General features: G+C 35.6%; 4 protein-coding genes across 5 annotated transcripts; 2 read left to right on the top strand and 2 right to left on the bottom strand.

Annotated features, from left to right (window-relative positions):
• The first annotated feature begins 4,669 nt into the window (after nt 1–4,669).
• On the top strand, nt 4,670–5,385 carry SOUL-1 (SOUL heme-binding family protein). The gene has a single exon (XM_039050303.2). The coding sequence runs from the start codon at nt 4,670–4,672 to the stop codon at nt 5,264–5,266; it is 597 nt and encodes a 198-aa protein (XP_038906231.1). The 3' UTR covers nt 5,267–5,385.
• LOC120092099 (protein transport protein yos1-like) lies at nt 5,376–5,898 on the bottom strand. Its single transcript, XM_090306513.1, has one exon. It carries the CDS (start codon nt 5,896–5,898, stop codon nt 5,665–5,667), a length of 234 nt encoding a protein of 77 aa, XP_090162639.1. The 3' UTR covers nt 5,376–5,664.
• On the bottom strand, nt 5,518–11,999 carry LOC120092096 (O-fucosyltransferase 19-like). Of its 2 annotated transcripts, none has more exons than XM_039050300.2 (9): nt 11,135–11,999; nt 10,579–10,651; nt 10,421–10,491; nt 10,233–10,321; nt 10,013–10,145; nt 9,699–9,931; nt 9,142–9,618; nt 6,116–9,026; nt 5,518–5,900 (listed from the first exon to the last, which is right to left on the bottom strand). In XM_039050300.2, the coding sequence occupies exons 1-8, from the start codon at nt 11,684–11,686 to the stop codon at nt 8,771–8,773; spliced, it is 1,884 nt and encodes a 627-aa protein (XP_038906228.1). In that variant the 5' UTR covers nt 11,687–11,999; the 3' UTR covers nt 5,518–5,900; nt 6,116–8,770. The 2 variants fall into 2 exon arrangements, with proteins under 2 accessions (XP_038906228.1, XP_038906227.1); XM_039050299.2 differs by having other exon boundaries at nt 10,579–10,654; nt 11,135–11,957.
• Nucleotides 6,441–8,210, top strand: FLN1 (fructokinase-like 1). Its single transcript, XM_039050302.2, has 2 exons — nt 6,441–7,280; nt 7,385–8,210. The coding sequence occupies exons 1-2, from the start codon at nt 6,441–6,443 to the stop codon at nt 8,075–8,077; spliced, it is 1,533 nt and encodes a 510-aa protein (XP_038906230.1). The 3' UTR covers nt 8,078–8,210.
• Nucleotides 12,000–19,481: the final 7,482 nt, after the last annotated feature.

Raw genomic sequence — 19,481 nt, 5'->3', positions numbered from 1 at the left:
TTGAAAGGTTCAAGGTATATAAAACTTATTAGGTAAAGAATACAAAAGTCTGAGATTTCTAGGGCTATTTTGATAGAACATGAAGTCAAGTGGCAACTCTCTATACCTAGTTGTCTTAATTGTTTTGAACAACATTCCAATTTTTGGGTGCTTCTGAAATTCCATATGAGATAAGAAAAACTCATTAAAGTTGTGTATGATATGTAAAAGATGTTTACATAGTTCAAAAATCTGGAAAAGATCGACACATGTGTTAGTGTCGAACCCTTAAATATTGAATATTGTTCAAAAGGCATGCCTATCTGTAGGCAAACCAAAAATAGTATACTTTTCAAGTAAAAGAAAATCAAGTGTTTGTGTTGACAAATGCTAAATTTTTCTAGAAAAGTATACGAGATCACCATGTATTATTTAATTTTCATAAAAAAACAAAGTGTATATCAATAAAGAGTTATTGATTAAAGCTGACACTGTAACAAAAGTTGTTTGGATAGGTCAGATGCATCTTACTTAAAGAGTTGAGGGTACCTCGGTGTAGTGGGAGGAATGAACGACAGCCTAGCCATAATTTGATTTTAGTGGAAACTCAAGTCATCAAATCTTGATGATGGTATCGAGAAAAAAAAAATTGTGGAAATAAGATGCATTCCTTATATTGTTTGAATAAAAGTCCACTGTATATTAATGTATTTGCAGAGATCCTCTCGGCTAAAGTGTTTAAGGGTCACCTAGTGAGACTAGGACTACGAGTTATATAACCTAGGGCAAGTGGGAGAAAGACCCATGGGTATCTGATACCTAAGGATGGGTATGTGATACCTAAAAGTAAACCATGGGTATGAGATGCCCTAGTTTATTGTATTTCTCTGTAAACTCAAAAACTCAACATTATGTATTCATATGTATGTTACCACTGGAGTTTTAGTCCAAATAGGATTTTGTTGGGTTTTATGTCCTAAAAACTCATGGTTTGTAAACAATAAACTTATTCTGAATTCAATAAAGTTATTATTGAAGTTTGATTCAATAAAGTTGTTATTGAATATATAAATTGCTTATTTCGTTTTAGAAATAAATCCAATAAACTAAAAGATCCATGGGTATTACATGAGTTGAACTTTATGTAGGAGACATAAGAGTGGATCAGGTTCGAGTAAATAGTCAAAATGATCTATAGCATCCGAATAAGGTTGGATGCCTTATTCTAGTAACACTATCGGATGCGGCTCACTCTATAGTTATTATAAGGAGTTGTAAAGTACTACAAACGAAGTGATCCTAAATCATTCATGTGGTGACATGAGGAGTTAAGGTGTCCTGTGCAATGAGTTTGCACAAGATCGGACCAAGAAATAAAGTCAATCTTACTTTATAACATTGTTTACTGTTTGAGACTGGCTATTTCAAAGCGATAACCTAGGTAACTTAACCTTAATTCTGAGCTAACTATGAACTCCTGTTTAATCGTGATTATCCTTAGATTTTCATAGTTGGGGATTGACTCAACAGCATCGACTTAATAAACCTCTCATTTCAGGAGTAAGACCGGGTAGATAGCTGGGAACATAGGGGCAAGAAGGAACTCATTCCCACTCGCTTTCAGGGATAATAGAGAGGTTGTTCCTTTAAGTGTTGATTTCGGGTCTTAAACAAGGGGCCCCACCCTCTCATTCACCCAAGGGGGACTTAGTTTGATGATCAGATCACAAACCAATAGTTCATTGGTAGATCAGTAGAACTTAAGGAACAAGAGGTCATCTCGGGGGTAAAACAGCCTTTTGACCCAGTCGTTATTACGAACAACCTGTGAAGGGTTAACTTACTAATCATGGTTATATTGATTGCACACAATATATCTACAATGGGGGGAATGCAGCTACTGGGCTTTAGTGGAGTGATCTGGTAGTTAACGAATGGGGGTTAATTCGGTGTAAAGAGTTTAGCCAATTAATCTCGGATCGTTGTTGCCCATGATCTGTAGGTCCACTAGGTCTTCCTACTAGCTCACAAACAGAATAAGCCTTAGAATAGCGTGATAAGTTGATTTGAAACGTTCCAATTTGAATTAAGGGAATTAGTAATTATATGTGATAATTCCACATTTAATTTTGAAATTAAACAAAATTGAAGAATTAATTAATATTTGAATATGGTTTAAATATTAATGAATATGGATTCATAGTGGTGGAATTGGTGTTAAATTAATTTAATATTTAATATTAAATTAAATTAATTAAAATTAATTAAATTATTTAATTAATTATTAATTATTAATTTTATTAGAAAAATTAATTGTTGAATTTTTTTTTGTAAAATTAACCATTTTTCAATTTTAATTAAAGAATTAAAATTGAAAAATATATTTTGATTTTGAAAATTAAGTTTCAAAATGGAAAAAAAAAAAAAAAAGAAATTGAAAATTGGAAAAATCCCAAATGTGGGATTTTCCCACTTTCAAGCAAATACCTTACTCACCATTCCACTCCCAATTCCAGCTCAAATCTAAAGGAGGAGCTGATGGCAAAATTCCCCGCGGGATCGGGTCGGGTGGAGAATCTCGATTTGACCGGGGACGAGGTCAAATCGGGGATTTAAATCGAGTCCCCAATTGGGGACAAAGAGGGGATCCTCGCTCCGTCCCTAAACCCGAACCCGATCCCGTTCTCACCCCCATTTTTTTTTAATTGTTATTATTATATATATTATTGAAACATAGCTCATCGTTTCATTTTTTCTTAATTTTAAAAATCTAATATAATAAATTTAATTTTTATTAATTTATAATAAAAACAAACATGTAATGTTTAATTTAAATAACTATATGTAACAATAATACTAATTTTCTATATAAAATTTACAATTTCAATAGAAATATTAAATTTGGTTACTTTTAAATAATAAAAATAAATAAAAAGCGGAAATTTTTTCCCGTGGGACCCGAATCTCCGAACGGGGATTCCTTGACCCCGACCCCGACTCCCAAAAATGGGGAATGGGGTGGGGACGGGGATGGGGAGTGCATCCCCGCCCCAGCTGGTCCCATTGCCTTCCCTAGAGGAGCTGAAATTATTTGATGCAATCTGATTACATTTATTCATGGTACAAAACTGAAGCTCCAAGGCTAGGAAAAATTCATGCAAATTGATTGAATCTGCTAAAATTCTGAAGCTAGAAGAAAGGGTTTCTTTAGCTATGATAAACCAGTGTCGTACTCCTTTATTCCCTCTGATTCAACTTATTTTGAGTATCACAACTCAATATAAGGCTCCTAAAGAATAGTAAGGAAGCTCTAGTGGTGGTCCACAACAAAAATTAGAGAAGATTTCAGCTCAATTTCAAGATTGGAGAGTATCTTGAAAGATATATAATGAAACCCTATTCATAGTTGATGAATATGCTTAATTTGTAATCAAAATTGATGAATTTGAATGCTTAATGATGTGTTGTGTGTTTCTTTAAACCAACGATATATATTTCTAAATCATTTGTTTACAAAATTTTATTTTTGTATAAATATTTTATTTTTTGATTTGTTTTTTTGTAGAAATATTTAGGATCGTTTAATTGTTTTATGAATATTTAAGGTCAAATATATTTATTTCTCAGGAAAATACATTTTTAGTCTTAAAAGTTTGAAGTTGACAAATAAGCATTTTAGTGCTTGAAGTTCGAGGAATGTTTTAAATTGGCCCTTGAGGTATTTGGACCACTTGTACACTCACAACAAAATGATGGGCCCTTAAATAAGTTACTCGATTGATTTGATGAATTTTATTAATTGAGTGTATGTGTGTGTATACATATATATATTGATGTAGCTTCCTTTCTTTTCCCTTTGTTATCATCTTCTTCAACCCTTTTCCGATGAAGCTTCTACCAAGGTCTCTTTTTTGGTTTTGTTGTCATCATCACTGTACCTTCCAGTTTATCGTCGTCATTGCTCCCATCTAGTTGTTGTCATCACTGCTCCTTGAATAAAAAGGACTACTCTGCCTCTTTTCGTCACCAGGTGAAATACCAAAGAAGAGAAGACTCTACATTTGTTGTGTATTGCTTTCTCCTTCTTTCTCCAAATATGATATTTGTCGTGCGGTGATTTTTGCAATGTGCCTAATCCCTCTTTTCCATATCTAATTGCCGCTATGCATCATGCATCGTGGTTTAGATCTAATCTTCTTTGATGTCGTTGTAATTAAAAGCTTCATTGTAGGACATCTTTCGACCTAAATCAAAAGGTCTTGGGTTATTGGGAGAATGACTATTGAAAAGCTACAAGATAAGCACCAAAATTATGAACTGAAATGGATATGGTTAAACTTGCATCAGCGTGACAACGTTCCGATCTCTCGTCATATGGCATTACAAGCCCCAATGTGAATCCAACATTCTACCAAATTTCCACAGGATAGCTTCAAAACGTTTTCAAAGCAACTGATTCTAAACAATTGCATTACTTACACAAGAAAGCTTTGACTCATCTCCTTCGGTAGATCCATTTGCAGCAAAGTAGTCGTGGACGAATAAAAGCCACAAACACATTCTCCAACTTCCACCACTTATTCCATGGCTGAACTTCCCAATTCCAACCCCTTCTTCAAGCAACCGCCCTTCTTCTTAACGTATAAATCAGCAACCTCTAGACCACCTCAACATCTAAAGTTTTCCAAATATGGGTTTGATTCTCGGAAAGATCAGTGTCGAAACCCCCAAGTACGAGCTGATTCAATCCACTGCCGACTACGAAATCCGCAAATACGAGCCATCAGTGGTGGCCGAAGTCACCTACGATCCGACCCAGTTCAGAGGCAACAGAGACGGTGGCTTCACCGTATTAGCCAAATACATCGGAGCCATTGGTCAGCCACAGAACATCAAGTCCGAGAAGGTGGCCATGACGGCGCCGGTGATAACCAAATCGGAGAAAATTCCGATGACAGCTCCGGTGGTGACGGGGGGCGGCGGTGGCGAAGGGAAGCCGATGACGATGCAGTTCGTGCTACCCAGCAAGTACAAGAAGGCGGAGGAGGCTCCTAAACCGGTGGATGAAAATGTTGTGATAAGGGAAGAAGGGGAGAGAAAACTCGCCGTCGTGAGATTCAGCGGAATTGCAACGGAGGGAGTAGTGGCGCAGAAGGTGGAGAATCTAAAGAAAAGCTTGGAGAAAGATGGGCATAAGATGATTGGGGATTATGTGTTGGCAAGATATAACCCACCTTGGACATTGCCTTCTTTGAGAACTAATGAAGTTATGATACCAGTAGAGTGATTTGATTTGATTTGATTTGCAGCGTTTTTAGGCATTCTGTGTTTGATTTTGATGTATGTAGTATCATTTCTAAACTCTGTTTCTTTCTTCTGAATAATACAATCATATGTAAAGATAAACTGGATCGCTCCTCCAAACTTGCATTTCAATTTTGAAGCCATTGAATATGTATTAGTATCATTTCTACAGGTTTGTGTGAACAAAAGAAATGAACTCAGAAAGTGGGTTGACAACAAAAATGCAAGCTAAAGTTAAGAGCAAAAACTAGAGTGTTAATCTGTCATTCAAGAAAAAACAAACATATTGCCAGTAATGAAACTATATTTCACTCAATTTGATTATGTAATGCTTCAAGATAGAGTAATTTACAGGGACCTCTTTCACCTCATATACTGAAATCAACCAGAGAAGAGCTTGATGATGATGATGATGATGTTGAAAAGAATGAGTGGAAGTCTCAAGAATTGGCATGCATGGATGAGTCCTATTACCTGGCCTTTGAGTGTATTTCTTCTTTCTCTCGACATCTCTGCTAATGTCCATCCTCTCCGAGCAAGAAAACGATCCTCGTTCAGAATTGCAAAGGCATTTGCAAACAGCAGAAGCCCCTCTAAGAAGGTCCAGAATCCCATATCTGCTTCATGTGCAAAAACGAGAAAACTTGTCAAATCATGAACCGATCATCCTTACAACAGAAAAAGGCAAAGGGGGTTTCCAATATTGGAAGGAATCATGAAGGAAATCTTATGATTTGGGAATTTACATCACGATTTTTTGGACCCAGAAGAAGAAATTCGCGAAGAGAAATCGAAAGTGAACATAATCAAATAGAGATTCTCGTTTTCTCACCTTTCTTTCGATGAATTCTGAGAGCGAGCGAGACAGGGTTTCAGCTTTGGAGAATGGCGGTGAAGATTAGTCAAACAAACAACGTGTTGATTTAAGGGGAAGAAAGGAATTGAGGGTGACGACCCGCTTTAATCGAGTGGTTGACAGAGATTTTCAGATGAAGAAATAAAGTTATAGCCGTCAGATGAACTTCAAGCTTTGATGTTTTCTATTCTATTTAGCGAGAAAAAGACACGCCAGCTCGACAGTAATTTTCTTTTGGGTTTTTGGGTTTGAAGATAAGTTTTGTTGGCAAATATGGATAAACCCTAAAATTGAAGCAGCCATGGCTTCATTTCAGCTCCTTCCTTCAACCCTTTCTCTCCCCCATGTTCAATTTTCCTGTTTTCTTCCTTTCTACTCATCAAATTACAGAGCTAAAACTCTAGATTTATCTCTGATTTTCAAGTCACATCATTTACAGAGCTCATCTCAATCCCTGAAACAAAACACACCAAGAGCTTCCGTCAATGGCGACGGCAATGGGGTTGTTGAAACGCCCAGCCCTACTCGCCGAGGGAGGAAAAAGGGAACTACATCTCCATCTTCTTCTTCCACTCAAAAGAAAACAAAGCGTTCTAAGAAACCCCAAATCACAGATGAAACCACAGAAGGGAACCCATTTGATCATGCCTCCGAAGACGAGCCGATCGATTCAATAGCAGATAATTACGACGATGGAATGGACATACCATACGAAGATCCTCCACTGATCTGCTGCTTCGGCGCCGCACAGAAAGAATTTGTTCCCTCAATTCGTGTTCACGATAACCAGATGCATCCTGATAAGTACTCGGAGTGGAAAATGCTCCAATGGGATCCGCCGGAGTTCGCTAGGGCACCAGGGGGGTCGCCTTCCAATGTGGCTATATCTCACGTTAGGCTCGGCGGCCGAGCTGCGTTCATGGGGAAAGTAGGGAAGGACGATTTTGGGGACGAGGTCGTGTTGATGATGAACAAAGAGAAAGTACAGACTCGAGCAGTGAAGTTTGATTTGAATTCTAGAACTGCCTGTACTTACATGAAGATCAAGTTTGAAGACGGAAGGTTGAAGATGGAAACGGTGAAGGAACCTGCCGAGGATTCTCTGGTTAGCTCCGAACTCAATCTTGCGGTGCTCAAAGAGGTAACTTAGCCGTAAAATTAGCCATATTCACTCAAACTGGCTGTTTCATTGTGTGTGTTTAGAGATTTGCTGAAAAGAGAAATTGTGTGTTTGTTTCACCACAGGCAAGGATATTCCATTTCAATTCAGAAGCTTTATTGTCCACTGCAATGAAATCAACGCTCTTCAAGGCAATCCAGTTGTCCAAGAAGTTTGGCGGGCTTATCTTCTTTGATTTAAATTTGCCATTGCCATTGTGGAAATCGCGCGACGAAACTCGAGAATACATCAAGAAAGCCTGGAATGAAGCTGACATTATTGAGGTTTCAAGGCAAGAACTGGAGTTTCTGCTAGATGAAGAATACTATGAAAAGAAAAGAAACTACAGGCCTCAATACTATGCTCAAACTATTGAACAAACCAAGAATCGTCGTGATCATTACCATTACACGCCGGAGGAGATATCACCCTTGTGGCACGATCGCCTCAAGTTATTGTTCGTGACAGATGGAACATTGCGGATTCATTACTATTCTCCTTCATTTCATGGTGTAGCCATCGGTACAGAAGATGTGCTGATCACACCATTCACCTGTGACAGGACGGGTTCTGGTGATGCTGTTGTCGCTGGGATCATGAGAAAGCTAACTACTTTCCCGGAGATACTTGTAAACCAAGATGCCTTGGAAAGGCAGCTTCGATTCGCAATTGCAGCCGGGATTATTTCTCAATGGACAATTGGTGCGGTGAGAGGATTTCCTACTGAAAGTGCAACACAGAATCTGAAAGAGCAGGTTTATGTACCATCAATGTGGTAGGATACAATATCCCTCTTGTGGCATATTGGATTCAATAGAATTACGTGTATTGGGCTAATTTGAGTTAATAGAACAATCCATCGAATGTATAGTAATTCTTTCTCTGATATCTACCTCTGTTCTTAGTCAAAAAGTGCAAGTAGTTTGGATGAGATGGGAAAGATTGCTGGACTTTGAATAGGCATTGGAGTTGGAAGTGTAAAAAAATGAACACGAGAGAGAGAGAGAGAGAGAGAGAGAGAGTCATGGAAGAAATGGCAATTTACCTTTCCCTTTCCAAATGTTTACATTATGAATCAAGGGGGGATGATAATGCAAAGAATAACGAATGGAATGAATAATTTTTTCTCTACTATTGACAGGGAAGCTGTCGGTGTAAAAACTAACCTGATTTACTATTAAAAAGAAAAACTACATCTGAACCTGACTCTAATTCACCTACCACAATCCTATTACCCATTCATTTACCTAAAATATGTGAAGGAAAAAAAAAATTGAACTTCTGCTTTTGAAGCCAAAGGAAGCTGGCAAAACCTCGGTACAATCTTCCATCTGGGTTATGTAATGAACTCATGGCTTGGAAAATGCCAGTCAAATTTGAGGAACGCATAACAGCGTGGTGTGCCTTGTAGCAATGGGCACATCTCATCAATTTAGCAGAAGATGCAATGCGTTTGCAGTAAATTCATGATTCTATCTCTGCAGTGAAGCCTTAAGACTTTGTTTCTCGTCAATTTTTAGTCTTAATGTTTGATTCTGAGGCTTGTTGCAAAGACAACCAGGATACGGATTAGCGTAAAAATTCTCCTCTAGCCTCGGAGTCTCTCCAGCTTGTCTGAAATATGGGGCACCAAGTCTATCTTTATGTAACTCCTTCACTTCTTTGGAGAATTCTTCCCAAGAGATAGCCTCCTCCTCAAGCTGATCGATCAACCTGACTAGATTTAGCCTGAAAAATGAAAGAGTTGATATGTAGACTCAGTAGTCAAACCAACAGACAGATAATAATAGTGCCTTTTGAAAGGCTGTGAGTGAGAAGTGAGAAGTGAGAAGTGAGAACAAACCTGTCAGGATTTATAGTCTTTCTGAATCCTTCAAACCTCCTATGGCCCTGCACTGCTTTAGCCATGTTTCCATCATAGGTATAAACAAAGACATCACTCTCTACTGCCACGATATAATCCAAGGCAGCCATGCGATTCTGATATGGCTTAAATGGCTCCAGTTCCTCCTCGGTTGCAAGAGTTGAATGGGAAAAGACATTGGGGTATTCCAATTGAAAGGCCTCCATGCTATCGCTGCCATAAATCTCCCCCGCGACAATGTAGATTTTTGTCGTGGAAGGGTAACCCAAGGCTTTCAGCAACATGGCTGCTTCCATAGGAGTCATTGGGCAGCCCCCTAGAAGTCGCTTTTCTTTTGCATCTATCTCTTTCTCCTTCCAATGCTTGACATTGTATCTCATAACTTTGAGCTCCTCTTCTTCCTCTGCTGTCAGGTTGTGGCTGCAGCCTGTGAATGCAAGCATATCTTTCTCATACCTGAAATCAACATTCACATGGTTTGATTACTCTGTACGCATATTAAATAACACTGCAAGTACTTGAACAGGTGAGAGTACCTCAGATGGAGAGCAATATATGGTTCATCACCCTTTCTTAATCTATCAACTAAGACCTTCCCAAGATCCTCAATCTCCTTGGTGAACCGTAAAGCCTCATAATTGGCACGGCACCGAAGCTTCTGAACGTAAGATGGCAAACCATTATTAGCAATCCGAGAATCAGTGTGCGTGAGCATTAACACTTTGTGTCTCTTTAACAAATGTAGCATCTCTCCCCGATAATAACTAGCCTGCATTTAAACAGACAGTGAGAAATAACATCCAAATAGTTGGCAAAAAAACAACATCAAAGAATTGATGCATTCTTAAACCTTGGACCAAGAAACTGGAGCCTTGACAAAGGGTTTCACCGATGCCAACCGGCGAGGCAGGGTCTCAACAATTTCAATATCATCTCTTAGAACACTGATGAAGTGCTTCCAGTCAAAAATATCTTTAAAATCGCTGCAAAAACCAAAGTTTACAAGTTATGTGCAAAATATCAGCTAGCACAGACTTGGGAGTAACAATGAAATGAAAAACAAGAAGTACCTCGGATCTGTCCAAAATGATTCGTGATCAAGGGAAGGAAGGACAAGGGTTGCATTCATAATCCTAGCAACAGCAACCATATCACATATCTGGAAGCAAGTTAAAGGCATATCTCAGTCAGAAAGATATCCATGGCTATGATTTAGCTGACAAATTTAACTCTTGGAAAACCAGTGAAATAGTCTCACCCCTGTTCTCATCTGATTCAATCCCCCATTGGCATGTACAAGCAGATATCCATTTGTTTTACCTCGAGGTCCTACCATATTAAGTTCAGAAATGAGAAATAAACTCAATGGGTTCTAAATATCCTTGCTTTACAGAATAAAGGAACTGTTATACATACTTATTCGATTCCTGGGGCGAATAATGCACTGATAGAAATTGTTGCTTTTCGGTTTCATCCAAATTTCAGGCGTCTGCTAAAGACATAATATCAAACAACCCTCAACATAATCAGTAATGAATCTCATAAATTCCAACTATAACTGAAACAAATTAATTTCATTTATCGAATTGAGTAGTTCAAAGTACAAGAAAACGAAATAGGATGCATTTATTGCCAACCCCATTACTATTTATTAGAATCAAAACTTTACCGGACACAATTAGAAAACCCAACAATATCACCAACATACAATTCCAGAAGCAGTTCCGGAATGAATGAGATGCAAAATAAAATAAAAACAAAGAGGTTTTTTTAATCCAGAAAAGGAGAAAAAAAGTAGGAAAAAATAATTAAATTTCAATTCCTCGACAAGGGCCACGCATCACGCCACCTTCCCTTTTGACTAAGATTATATATCATTTAATTCTATTTGGCGATGGAATATTTTCCAGAGCGAAACATGGCTGAAAAAGGTCAAAAAAAAAAAAAAAAGTTCAAAAATAAAATTACTCACAGAAATTTTTTCGAGACGGCGTTTGGGGACGACGGCTTCGTCTTCAGCGACGGCTCTCTGCGCCATAGCCCAATCCTCTTTGAAGGTCTGTATGATCAATTGTCCTTTATCGATCATCTTACCATTAATCTCGACATGTGAATTAAGGAAGGAGAATTTGAAGAAGACGGTTAAAACAGCCATGAACATCAAAATCCCAAAAATCTTACGGCCGAAGTTTCTTCCGGATCCTAATGACTGAAGGATCATGGCCGTCAATAAAAACCCTTCTTCCATTTTGAGGAGCCAAGGCTCAGGGACCCAACACAAAGCCCGAGTCCGAAACAAAAAGTGCCTAATGACGGGATGATGGTGGTGATGGTGATGGTGATGGTGGAGGTGGGACCCAGCATTGGAGCCGTTGGAATTGTCTTCTTCGTCATACAAATCTGAAGAGTTGGAGAGACGACTATCGGGGTCCATAAAGTCTGCTACGCGTCGTCTGGTCTTGGTGGCCGGTCCGCCGTGTCGTGGACTTCCATTGCAGGAATTAGTCGGACCGCCGGACGCCATCGCGGGGAGATTAATTAAAATATAGCAGCGTTTGTCGTTAATGGGTTTGATTATTGTTGTTGTTCGATGAAGAGGGATTGAGAAAGAAAGAAAGAACAGAGAGATTGAAAATCCCAAATGTCGATTTTCCGTGAATATGATTTGGAAAAAGAAGAGGGCGCCCGAATTGTATGGCCGGCAAGGGCGTGAAAAATAATTTCGGGTGTTTATATATAGCTCTGAAATATACCCGACGATGCCCAAACCTTTCTCCTTCCCTCTTTCCACTCTCTCTCTCTAAAACCAAATGATTACATTTGGATTTATAGGCCACATTTTACTTCCTAATTATAAAGTTTCCTTTTCTATATTCTTATTTTTCTTTGACGCAATTCTCCTTAATAACGATTAACCCTTTTTCTTTCTCTTTACAACTTAATTTATCATTTATATACCAACAAAAATACTAAAGCTTTTTCAGTTTTCATAAATACCCATCCAGTTTTAAACTTTTTCATTTTTACTCTGTTTAAAGTTTGTTTAAGAAAATGATATATTTGGAGTTTTTTAGTTAAGATAATATGAAAATTCACCGTCTATATAGAAAAACACATGTGATATCATTCACGTAAAACGTTGGATAATTTTAACATATAAATTATCATGTCAATTTTCATTGCTTTTATTAGAAAAACCCTTTTTTATAATAAATTCAAAGTTTAAAGATATCTTTTAGGAAAAAACAAAATATCATAATTTAAAAGTATAATCGAATCATATCTCAATGTTATAACATACTTTTTTTTATTTAAATTAACTCCAATTCTATATAATGATTTTTTTTTCTTTACAATATGTGAGATAGAAAATCAAATTTCTATCTTCGAGATTGATTATACAAGTTGAACTATTCTATTTTAGATATGTTAAACTAATAAATATTCGATTAATTTTTTTATTTCTTTTTAACTTTCAAGTTATCTAATATATTCACCCGTTGAATTTAATAATGAAGGGATGTATGTCATCAAATATTATTTTTTATGGGTTGTTTCTATTTAATTGCATAGTCAGACGAAATGAGAGATCAAATTTGAGTATTTTGATGATTGACGATTTTTTTCTAGATAAGCTTGATGTTGTGTTTATTTAAAATAAATTCAGTTTGAAACTTTGAATGATAAAATAAAGGACGGAAATTTAAATGAATTTGTAGATATTATATGTGGGGTAAAGATTTGATTTGATTATGTAATTAGATTAAGATGTATTTCAACCAAATATACCATTTTAGCTAATTACGGCTTCGGTTGCATTTTTCATCAGGGGAAAGCTTAAGTTACTAATTTTATTGTATTGTATTTTTAAAAATAATAACAATAAATAGGGCTTCAAGAAGTAACTCTGGTTTCCTTGTTAGCCTATTATCTAAATTAATACTATTAACTATTTTTTCTTTATTTGGAAAATGGACAATTTTATTCAGTTCCACTAATGAGAAAAGTCTATGTTTTTTTTATATGGTCAGTCTTATAAAAGATAAAACTGATAAAAATATTTACAAATAATAGTAAAATGTCACAATTATGATAGACAATAAAATTTTATTTTATTTGTAAATACTTTGATTTATTTTCCTATATATAAAAACAGCTTATTCAAGAAGACAATTTTATTGCCTTAAAAAAATGTATGATAAATAGAAATAATGTATTATCTTTTAAGTCATATTACATTGAATAACAAAATTTTCAAATTTTTATTATTTGATAAACATTGACTAAACTATGTACACTTAACTAAAAAAATATAATCGTTTATAAATAAAAATACATTCATTAAGCAAATAAAGAAACAATAAAATGTAGATTAAATTGGTTTTTTATATATAAAATGATATTATTTACATTAAAGTAAAATTTTTAAAAAAAAAATACTTTTGATTGATGTAGGGGAATGTGTTCCTAAATGTTCATCTCCAAATTTATTCTAAATCTTTAGAATCGGTTTAAATGGAAAGTCGTCGCAATTGAATCTAGTATAATTGCCCTTTGTAAAAAATATATATACAAAAAAAAAAAAAAAAAAGGAAAATGGAATCATTATCGAAGCCTTGTTTAGCGAAAAAAACGAATAAATAAATAAACAGCTAAACCAAGGGTAATAATAAAATGAGAAGAATAGAGACGGAAATTGCAAAGAGGGCTTTATGTTTCCAAAGACTCTCTCCAGCCAATTAATAGATATTAATATTGATCAAACTTGAACTCTCACTTCGGTGTAAAACGAAACGACAGCACTTTGATAATATAAATTAAGAAATTCACTTAATGGAGACCCATACTTTGGATTACCGTTAGGATGAATATTCGGTTTATATTCAAGGGCAATTTAGGAAATTCGTTTTTCTTTTTTTAACTTGCTATAAAGTGGGCAGCTATTAATTATGCAATGAAACGTTCCTGTTAATTCGGCTGTTGCCAGTTCCACACAAAAGCCGGTGCGTGGCACGAGATCTGAACCGACATTCCACATTCAGAAACTGAAGCGACACGTGGCGCGATCAGGTTAACTGAAGCAGGTTTTTTGTCCCCACAGTGTTTAACTTTCTTTTGCCGTCACATGATTGCGTTGTGTTGATCAATGATGAGATTTCGGTTGCCGTTGGATCAAATGATGAGGAGGTGTACGGCGATGGAGGGGGGAGAGGACCGAGTAGTGTAGGACGGGTTGTAGAGAATGAAAGACGTTAGTGCGGTGGGAGAATGGGGTTTAGGCCAAACGACAGTTCAACACGGATAGTTTCATCGTATGAAGGATATTGTAAGCTTGCACGATCTGTGTATTCGTGCTTTAATTTGATTGGTCTGTCGTGGGACTAATTATTCTGTCCGGCAAACTTTTGATTAATAAATGGAATTGAATCCTAAAACCAAACTTCTATTTTACACCTTATTATAGTTCCAATCACAGGCCATGTGCCAATCATAACCCCTGTATATGACTTATGAGAGTTCTAGTATATCTTTTTTTAAATAAAATCAAATCAAATCACATCCCAAATTTTTTGGACAATACTACATACTATATGCATTTGAGTGAGTTATATTCACTTTAACAGTAATAAAGGTATGCTCCGCAGTGATTCTAAAATGGTCAAAAATAACTTTTGTTATTTTCTAAATCACTTCAAAATATATTTTTTATAATTTAAAATTAATTTTTATGATATGAAAAGTAAAAAATAAATAAATATTTAATTGATTTTATGCGATTAAAGGTAAGTTCGAAGTGATTTTAAATATAATAAAAGTGATTTTAACAATTCAAAATTACTTCCGTACATGTATTAGAGGGAGTTTAGAAATCACTTTTGATTCCTAAACTTTCATGAAGGTAATAATTTAGTCCATGAACTTTAATATGTGATGATATAGTCAATGCGTTTTCAACTTTATAACAATTTAGTCGATTGATGCCCAAATTTGAACAGAAGAAAGAGTATGACTTCACGTGGTAACAACAATAAATTTGTTTAATTGGAGAGGAACATGATCTACAAAAGAGAAGAAAACTTACACATTGGTACAAAATGAAAGAATGTGAAAACTTTAGGATCTAAGAGTGATAATTGACTTACTTTCGTTAGAGCTATAATTATGTATTTATAAGATGAGACGGCCTAAGTTATCTCCAAGGGGCTGTTTAGGGCGCAGAGAGAGAATGTCTGGCCTAAGTTATCTCCAGGGACTATTTGAGGCACATAGTTGAGATAAGATGTCTAGAGTTCATATGTCTGTGGAGTTCATATATCTATGGAGTTCATATGTCTGTGTTTAGGGTGCGAAGTTATTTGGTCTAAGTTCATATGTTTGTGTTTGAGGTGTAGAGTTCATATATCTAGTTACCTGATGTAGTTTTTTTTTAACTTTTTTATTTAATAATATGCTTTAATGATTACTATTTTTGTTTTGAAACTTTTTTATTCAATAATTCTACCCATCTTTGTTTGAATAAAATATGGATTGCATTTTTTCTTTTTCTTTTAATTTTCTTTCTTTCTTTCTTTCTTTTTTTGGGCAATGAACAACAATTAACCAATTACATTTCTTATACAATATATTTAAATAAAATGAGAAACCAAAGCGAAAGCAAAACTTTTAATTCTAGCTAATTTTTCTCCATGAATTTTATTAGCATCTTCTTCTTTTTCTTTTTCTTCCTATCGTTGCTCTATATTTTTATTATGTCATAAAAATTTTTAAATTAAATCTCCCTTGTCATCGTAACAACTAATAGAATTTCACCACATTTCTTCAAAAATCTCACTTTCATTTTCGCTAAATCTGGAGGGTCATCAAAACACAAATCTCTATTTTTCACTAATTTTTACTAGAAAATGTTATAGGAATTTTTTTTCATTTTATTTTATTTTATTATTATTTTTTTTTTTTGCTATATGTTACATACTTTTCAACTACATACTATTGGATTTTATATCCTAAAACTTGTGGTTTGTAAACAATAAACTCATTCCGTAAAGTTTGTTATTGAATATATGAATTGCTTTTTTCGTTTTAGAAATAAATCCAATAAACTAAAAGATCTATGACTATTATATGAGTACTTGAACTTTATGTGAAGACATAAAAGTGGATCAGATTCGAGTAGATAGTTAAAATGATCTATAGTATATGAATAAGGTTGGATGTCTTATTCTGATAACACTATCGGATGCTGCCCATTCTGTAGTTGTTACAAGGAGTTGTAAAGTGCTACAGACAAAGTGATCCTAATTCATACATGTCATGACATGAGGAGTGGGGGTATCCTGTGCAATGAGTTTGCACAAGATCAAACCACGAAATAAGCCACTCTTACTTTAGAATGTTGTTGACTATTTAAGACTGACTATTTCAAAACAATGACATAGGTAACTTGACCTTAATTCTGACCTAACTATGAACTCTTGTTTTTCAGGATTATCCTTATATTTGCATAGGTGAAGATTGGCTCAACAACGCTGGCTCAATAAGCTTCCCATTTCAGGGTAAGACCAAATAGATAGTTGGGGACAAAGGATGCAAGATGGAATACACTCCTACCCGCTTTCAGGGATAGTAGAGAGGTTGTTTCCTAAAGTGCTGACTCCGGGTCTTGAACAAGGATCCTCTCCTTCATTGGGCCGAGAGTGACTCGGTTTGATACTGGATCACAAACCAATTATTCATTAGAGGATCAGTGGGACTTAAGGAACAAGAGGTAATCTCGGGGGTAAAACAATCTTTTGACCCAGTCGTTATTACGAAAAACCTGTGAATGGTTAACTTATTAAAGTGGGCACAATATATCTACAGTAAGGGGAGTGTAACTACAGGTTTTAGTGGAGTGATCTAGTAGTTAATGAATGAGTGTTAATTTGGTGTAAAGAGTTTAGCCAATTAATCTCAGATTATTGGAGTCCATGATCTGTAGGTTCACTAGGTCCCCTACTAGCTCACAAACGGATTAGCCTTAGAATAGTGTGATAAGTTGATTTGAAACATTCAAATTAGAATTAAGAGAATAAGTAATTATATGTGATATAATCACACGTTTAATTTTGAAATTAAACATAATTGAAGAATAAAATAATATTTAAATATGATTTAAATATTAAATTCATGAATAAAGATTCATAGAAATAGAATTGGTGATGAATTAATCTAATATTTGATATTAAATTAATTAAATTATTTAACTAATTTATTAATTTTATTAAAAAAAATAATTATTGAATTAATTTTTTTAAATTAATAAAATTTCAATTGAATTTTTTTTTAATTTTGGAAATCAAATTTAAAAAAGAAAAGTGGGATTTTTCCATTTTCAAATTGTAGCAGCTCACACACAATTCCATTATTCTTCAGCTCAATTATTCAAGCATGAGCTGTGATTCACACAGGGTTGTTAGTTGCATGAAAGTCATGCAATATAAAGCTGGAATTTTGAGTGGAAGAAGGAAAGCAATCATTGTTGAAGCTAAGAATTTGTGTTTGAAGAGGTGTTCTTTACACTGTGTAAAACCAATAACTTCCTATCCAATTCCCTTCGATTCAAGCTTATTTTGAGTCTTGTAACTCAATCTAAGGCACCAAGAGAATAGTAAGGAAGACCTTGTGGTGTGATAACGGGCAGAAATGCATGTTATTACAGCGCAAAGTTATAAAACAATGCAGGGTTGCGATGATAAAAATATATAATATTGCGTCCAAAAGCATTAAGTTCACAATATGGCGATCGCATGCGTCCATCACATTAAAACAGTTAACTTATGTATTTTTGTGCAGAATATGCATTGACGCAAGGCAGAAAATGCGATCCAAAGAAATCAACGGCCGAGCGCATTAAGAGATTCCGTTAACGCAAGGCTATGCGATAATTTGCGCTCGCGATTATCTGCTAAAAAAGGTTACCGAATAGAGTCGACACATCATGATGGGCACATCTGATTGAAAAGCGTAATAAATCACGATGGGACAGAAAGCTGATGACGGTCGATTCCGAATTAAGTTGACAAGCCGTTAACAAACTATTGTAGCAAGTACACTCAACTTTTCGGTGACAAATATTCGGCGCATTAGACAGAGAATTAATGTCATCCCATCAGTGCAATCATAAAAGAGAAGAAGTCTTTCACTCCGAAGCTCTATAAATACTAGAGGCCACCTTTAGTGAAGGAGTTCGTTCAGTTAGATAATTTTCCCTATAGATACTTAGCCTTGTTCATAGTTTTCTTATACTTAAAAGGCAGAACGAGAGAAGGGAAGAGATGCCGGAAGATCGCTCTGGTCAGCTCGAGAGAGAACCCAGGAGGCGTGAAAAAACAGAGAGGGCCGACTCTTGCGAGAGCAAGATTATCTTTTGAGTAGAGTAGAGAATAACAGTTTAAAATCCTTGGGAAGCAAGAGATTGCTACCGAGCTCTTTATTCTTATTCCGCATTATCATTTTGTATTTCGATTATATATCTATAAAATGGAACTTGCTTATCTACATCTGTTCACTCTCTTTAAAACACGCATGAGTATCTAAATCTATCGAATGAGTTGAGAAGAACTTAGATAACATGATCTAGGATTTTCATCGCATGCGATCATCTTGTCTTATGTTGTGCCCATCACCCATTTAGAGCTACTCGAGAGAAAGTCTAAAGAAAGAACCTAATACTTGAGAGAGCTAGGTTAGAATCTAGACTCGAGAGAGCAAGATTAGATCTGCATAAACAAGAGATACAAACTTAGAGATAAGCTCTGTTTGTTAACATATATCGCATGCACCCTAGAGATAGGTTATGGTATTATGCGGTCGCCTTGTATGTGTATGTGCCAATTGTCATCGCTTAGACAAGAATAGAGGCTTATGTGTAGGTCCTATAGACATCATCGCATATATCGCATGCGTTCTAGAACTATAAGTTGTAACATTTGCATTGAGAGATGATTTGCTATTGTATGTGTGTAGCATGATCGCATAACATGAACGCAATCCTAGGAAGTGTTAGTTGAACCCCTTCTCAACCCGTTTCCCCGCATATTCATCGCATCTTCCATAATATTAACTCTTTTCTTAACTCCGTCGCATACATTTTATACTGTAAACAACAAACCGACAACTCTTTGATTTATTTGTTACCGCAAAGTAATCTAAAGATTATTACCGCATACTATTTTTCTTAGTCCCTGAGTTCGACCCTGGGTTACCAGGAAACTCAGTAGGATTTATGCTTGGGTCCTACTGAGAAAACTTGTTGCACAATGCATTTTCCATCACCGCAA

Source organism: Benincasa hispida, chromosome 11 (genome assembly GCF_027475165.1).
Source record: "Benincasa hispida cultivar pf3 chromosome 11, pf3_genome.v1.1, whole genome shotgun sequence".
In the NCBI taxonomy this organism is placed as follows: Eukaryota; Viridiplantae; Streptophyta; class Magnoliopsida; order Cucurbitales; family Cucurbitaceae; genus Benincasa; species Benincasa hispida.
The sequence above is the reverse complement of the archived record's forward strand: the minus strand, read 5'-3'. Positions and strand labels throughout refer to the sequence as shown.

What these genes read in the sequence shown, in the direction of transcription:
- SOUL-1 (XM_039050303.2), top strand. Translation starts at nt 4,670, where the DNA reads ATGGGTTTGATTCTCGGAAAGATCAGTGTCGAAACCCCCAAGTACGAG.
- LOC120092099 (XM_090306513.1), bottom strand. Translation starts at nt 5,898, where the DNA reads ATGGGATTCTGGACCTTCTTAGAGGGGCTTCTGCTGTTTGCAAATGCC.
- FLN1 (XM_039050302.2), top strand. Translation starts at nt 6,441, where the DNA reads ATGGCTTCATTTCAGCTCCTTCCTTCAACCCTTTCTCTCCCCCATGTT. An exon ending in ATCTTGCGGTGCTCAAAGAG is followed by an intron (nt 7,281 to 7,384) that starts GTAACTTAGCCG and finishes GTTTCACCACAG; the next exon opens with GCAAGGATATTCCATTTCAA.
- LOC120092096 (XM_039050299.2), bottom strand. Translation starts at nt 11,686, where the DNA reads ATGGCGTCCGGCGGTCCGACTAATTCCTGCAATGGAAGTCCACGACAC. An exon ending in TATATTGCTCTCCATCTGAG is followed by an intron (nt 9,619 to 9,698) that starts GTACTCTCACCT and finishes TGTTGATTTCAG; the next exon opens with GTATGAGAAAGATATGCTTG. An exon ending in AAGACTATAAATCCTGACAG is followed by an intron (nt 9,027 to 9,141) that starts GTTTGTTCTCAC and finishes TTCATTTTTCAG; the next exon opens with GCTAAATCTAGTCAGGTTGA.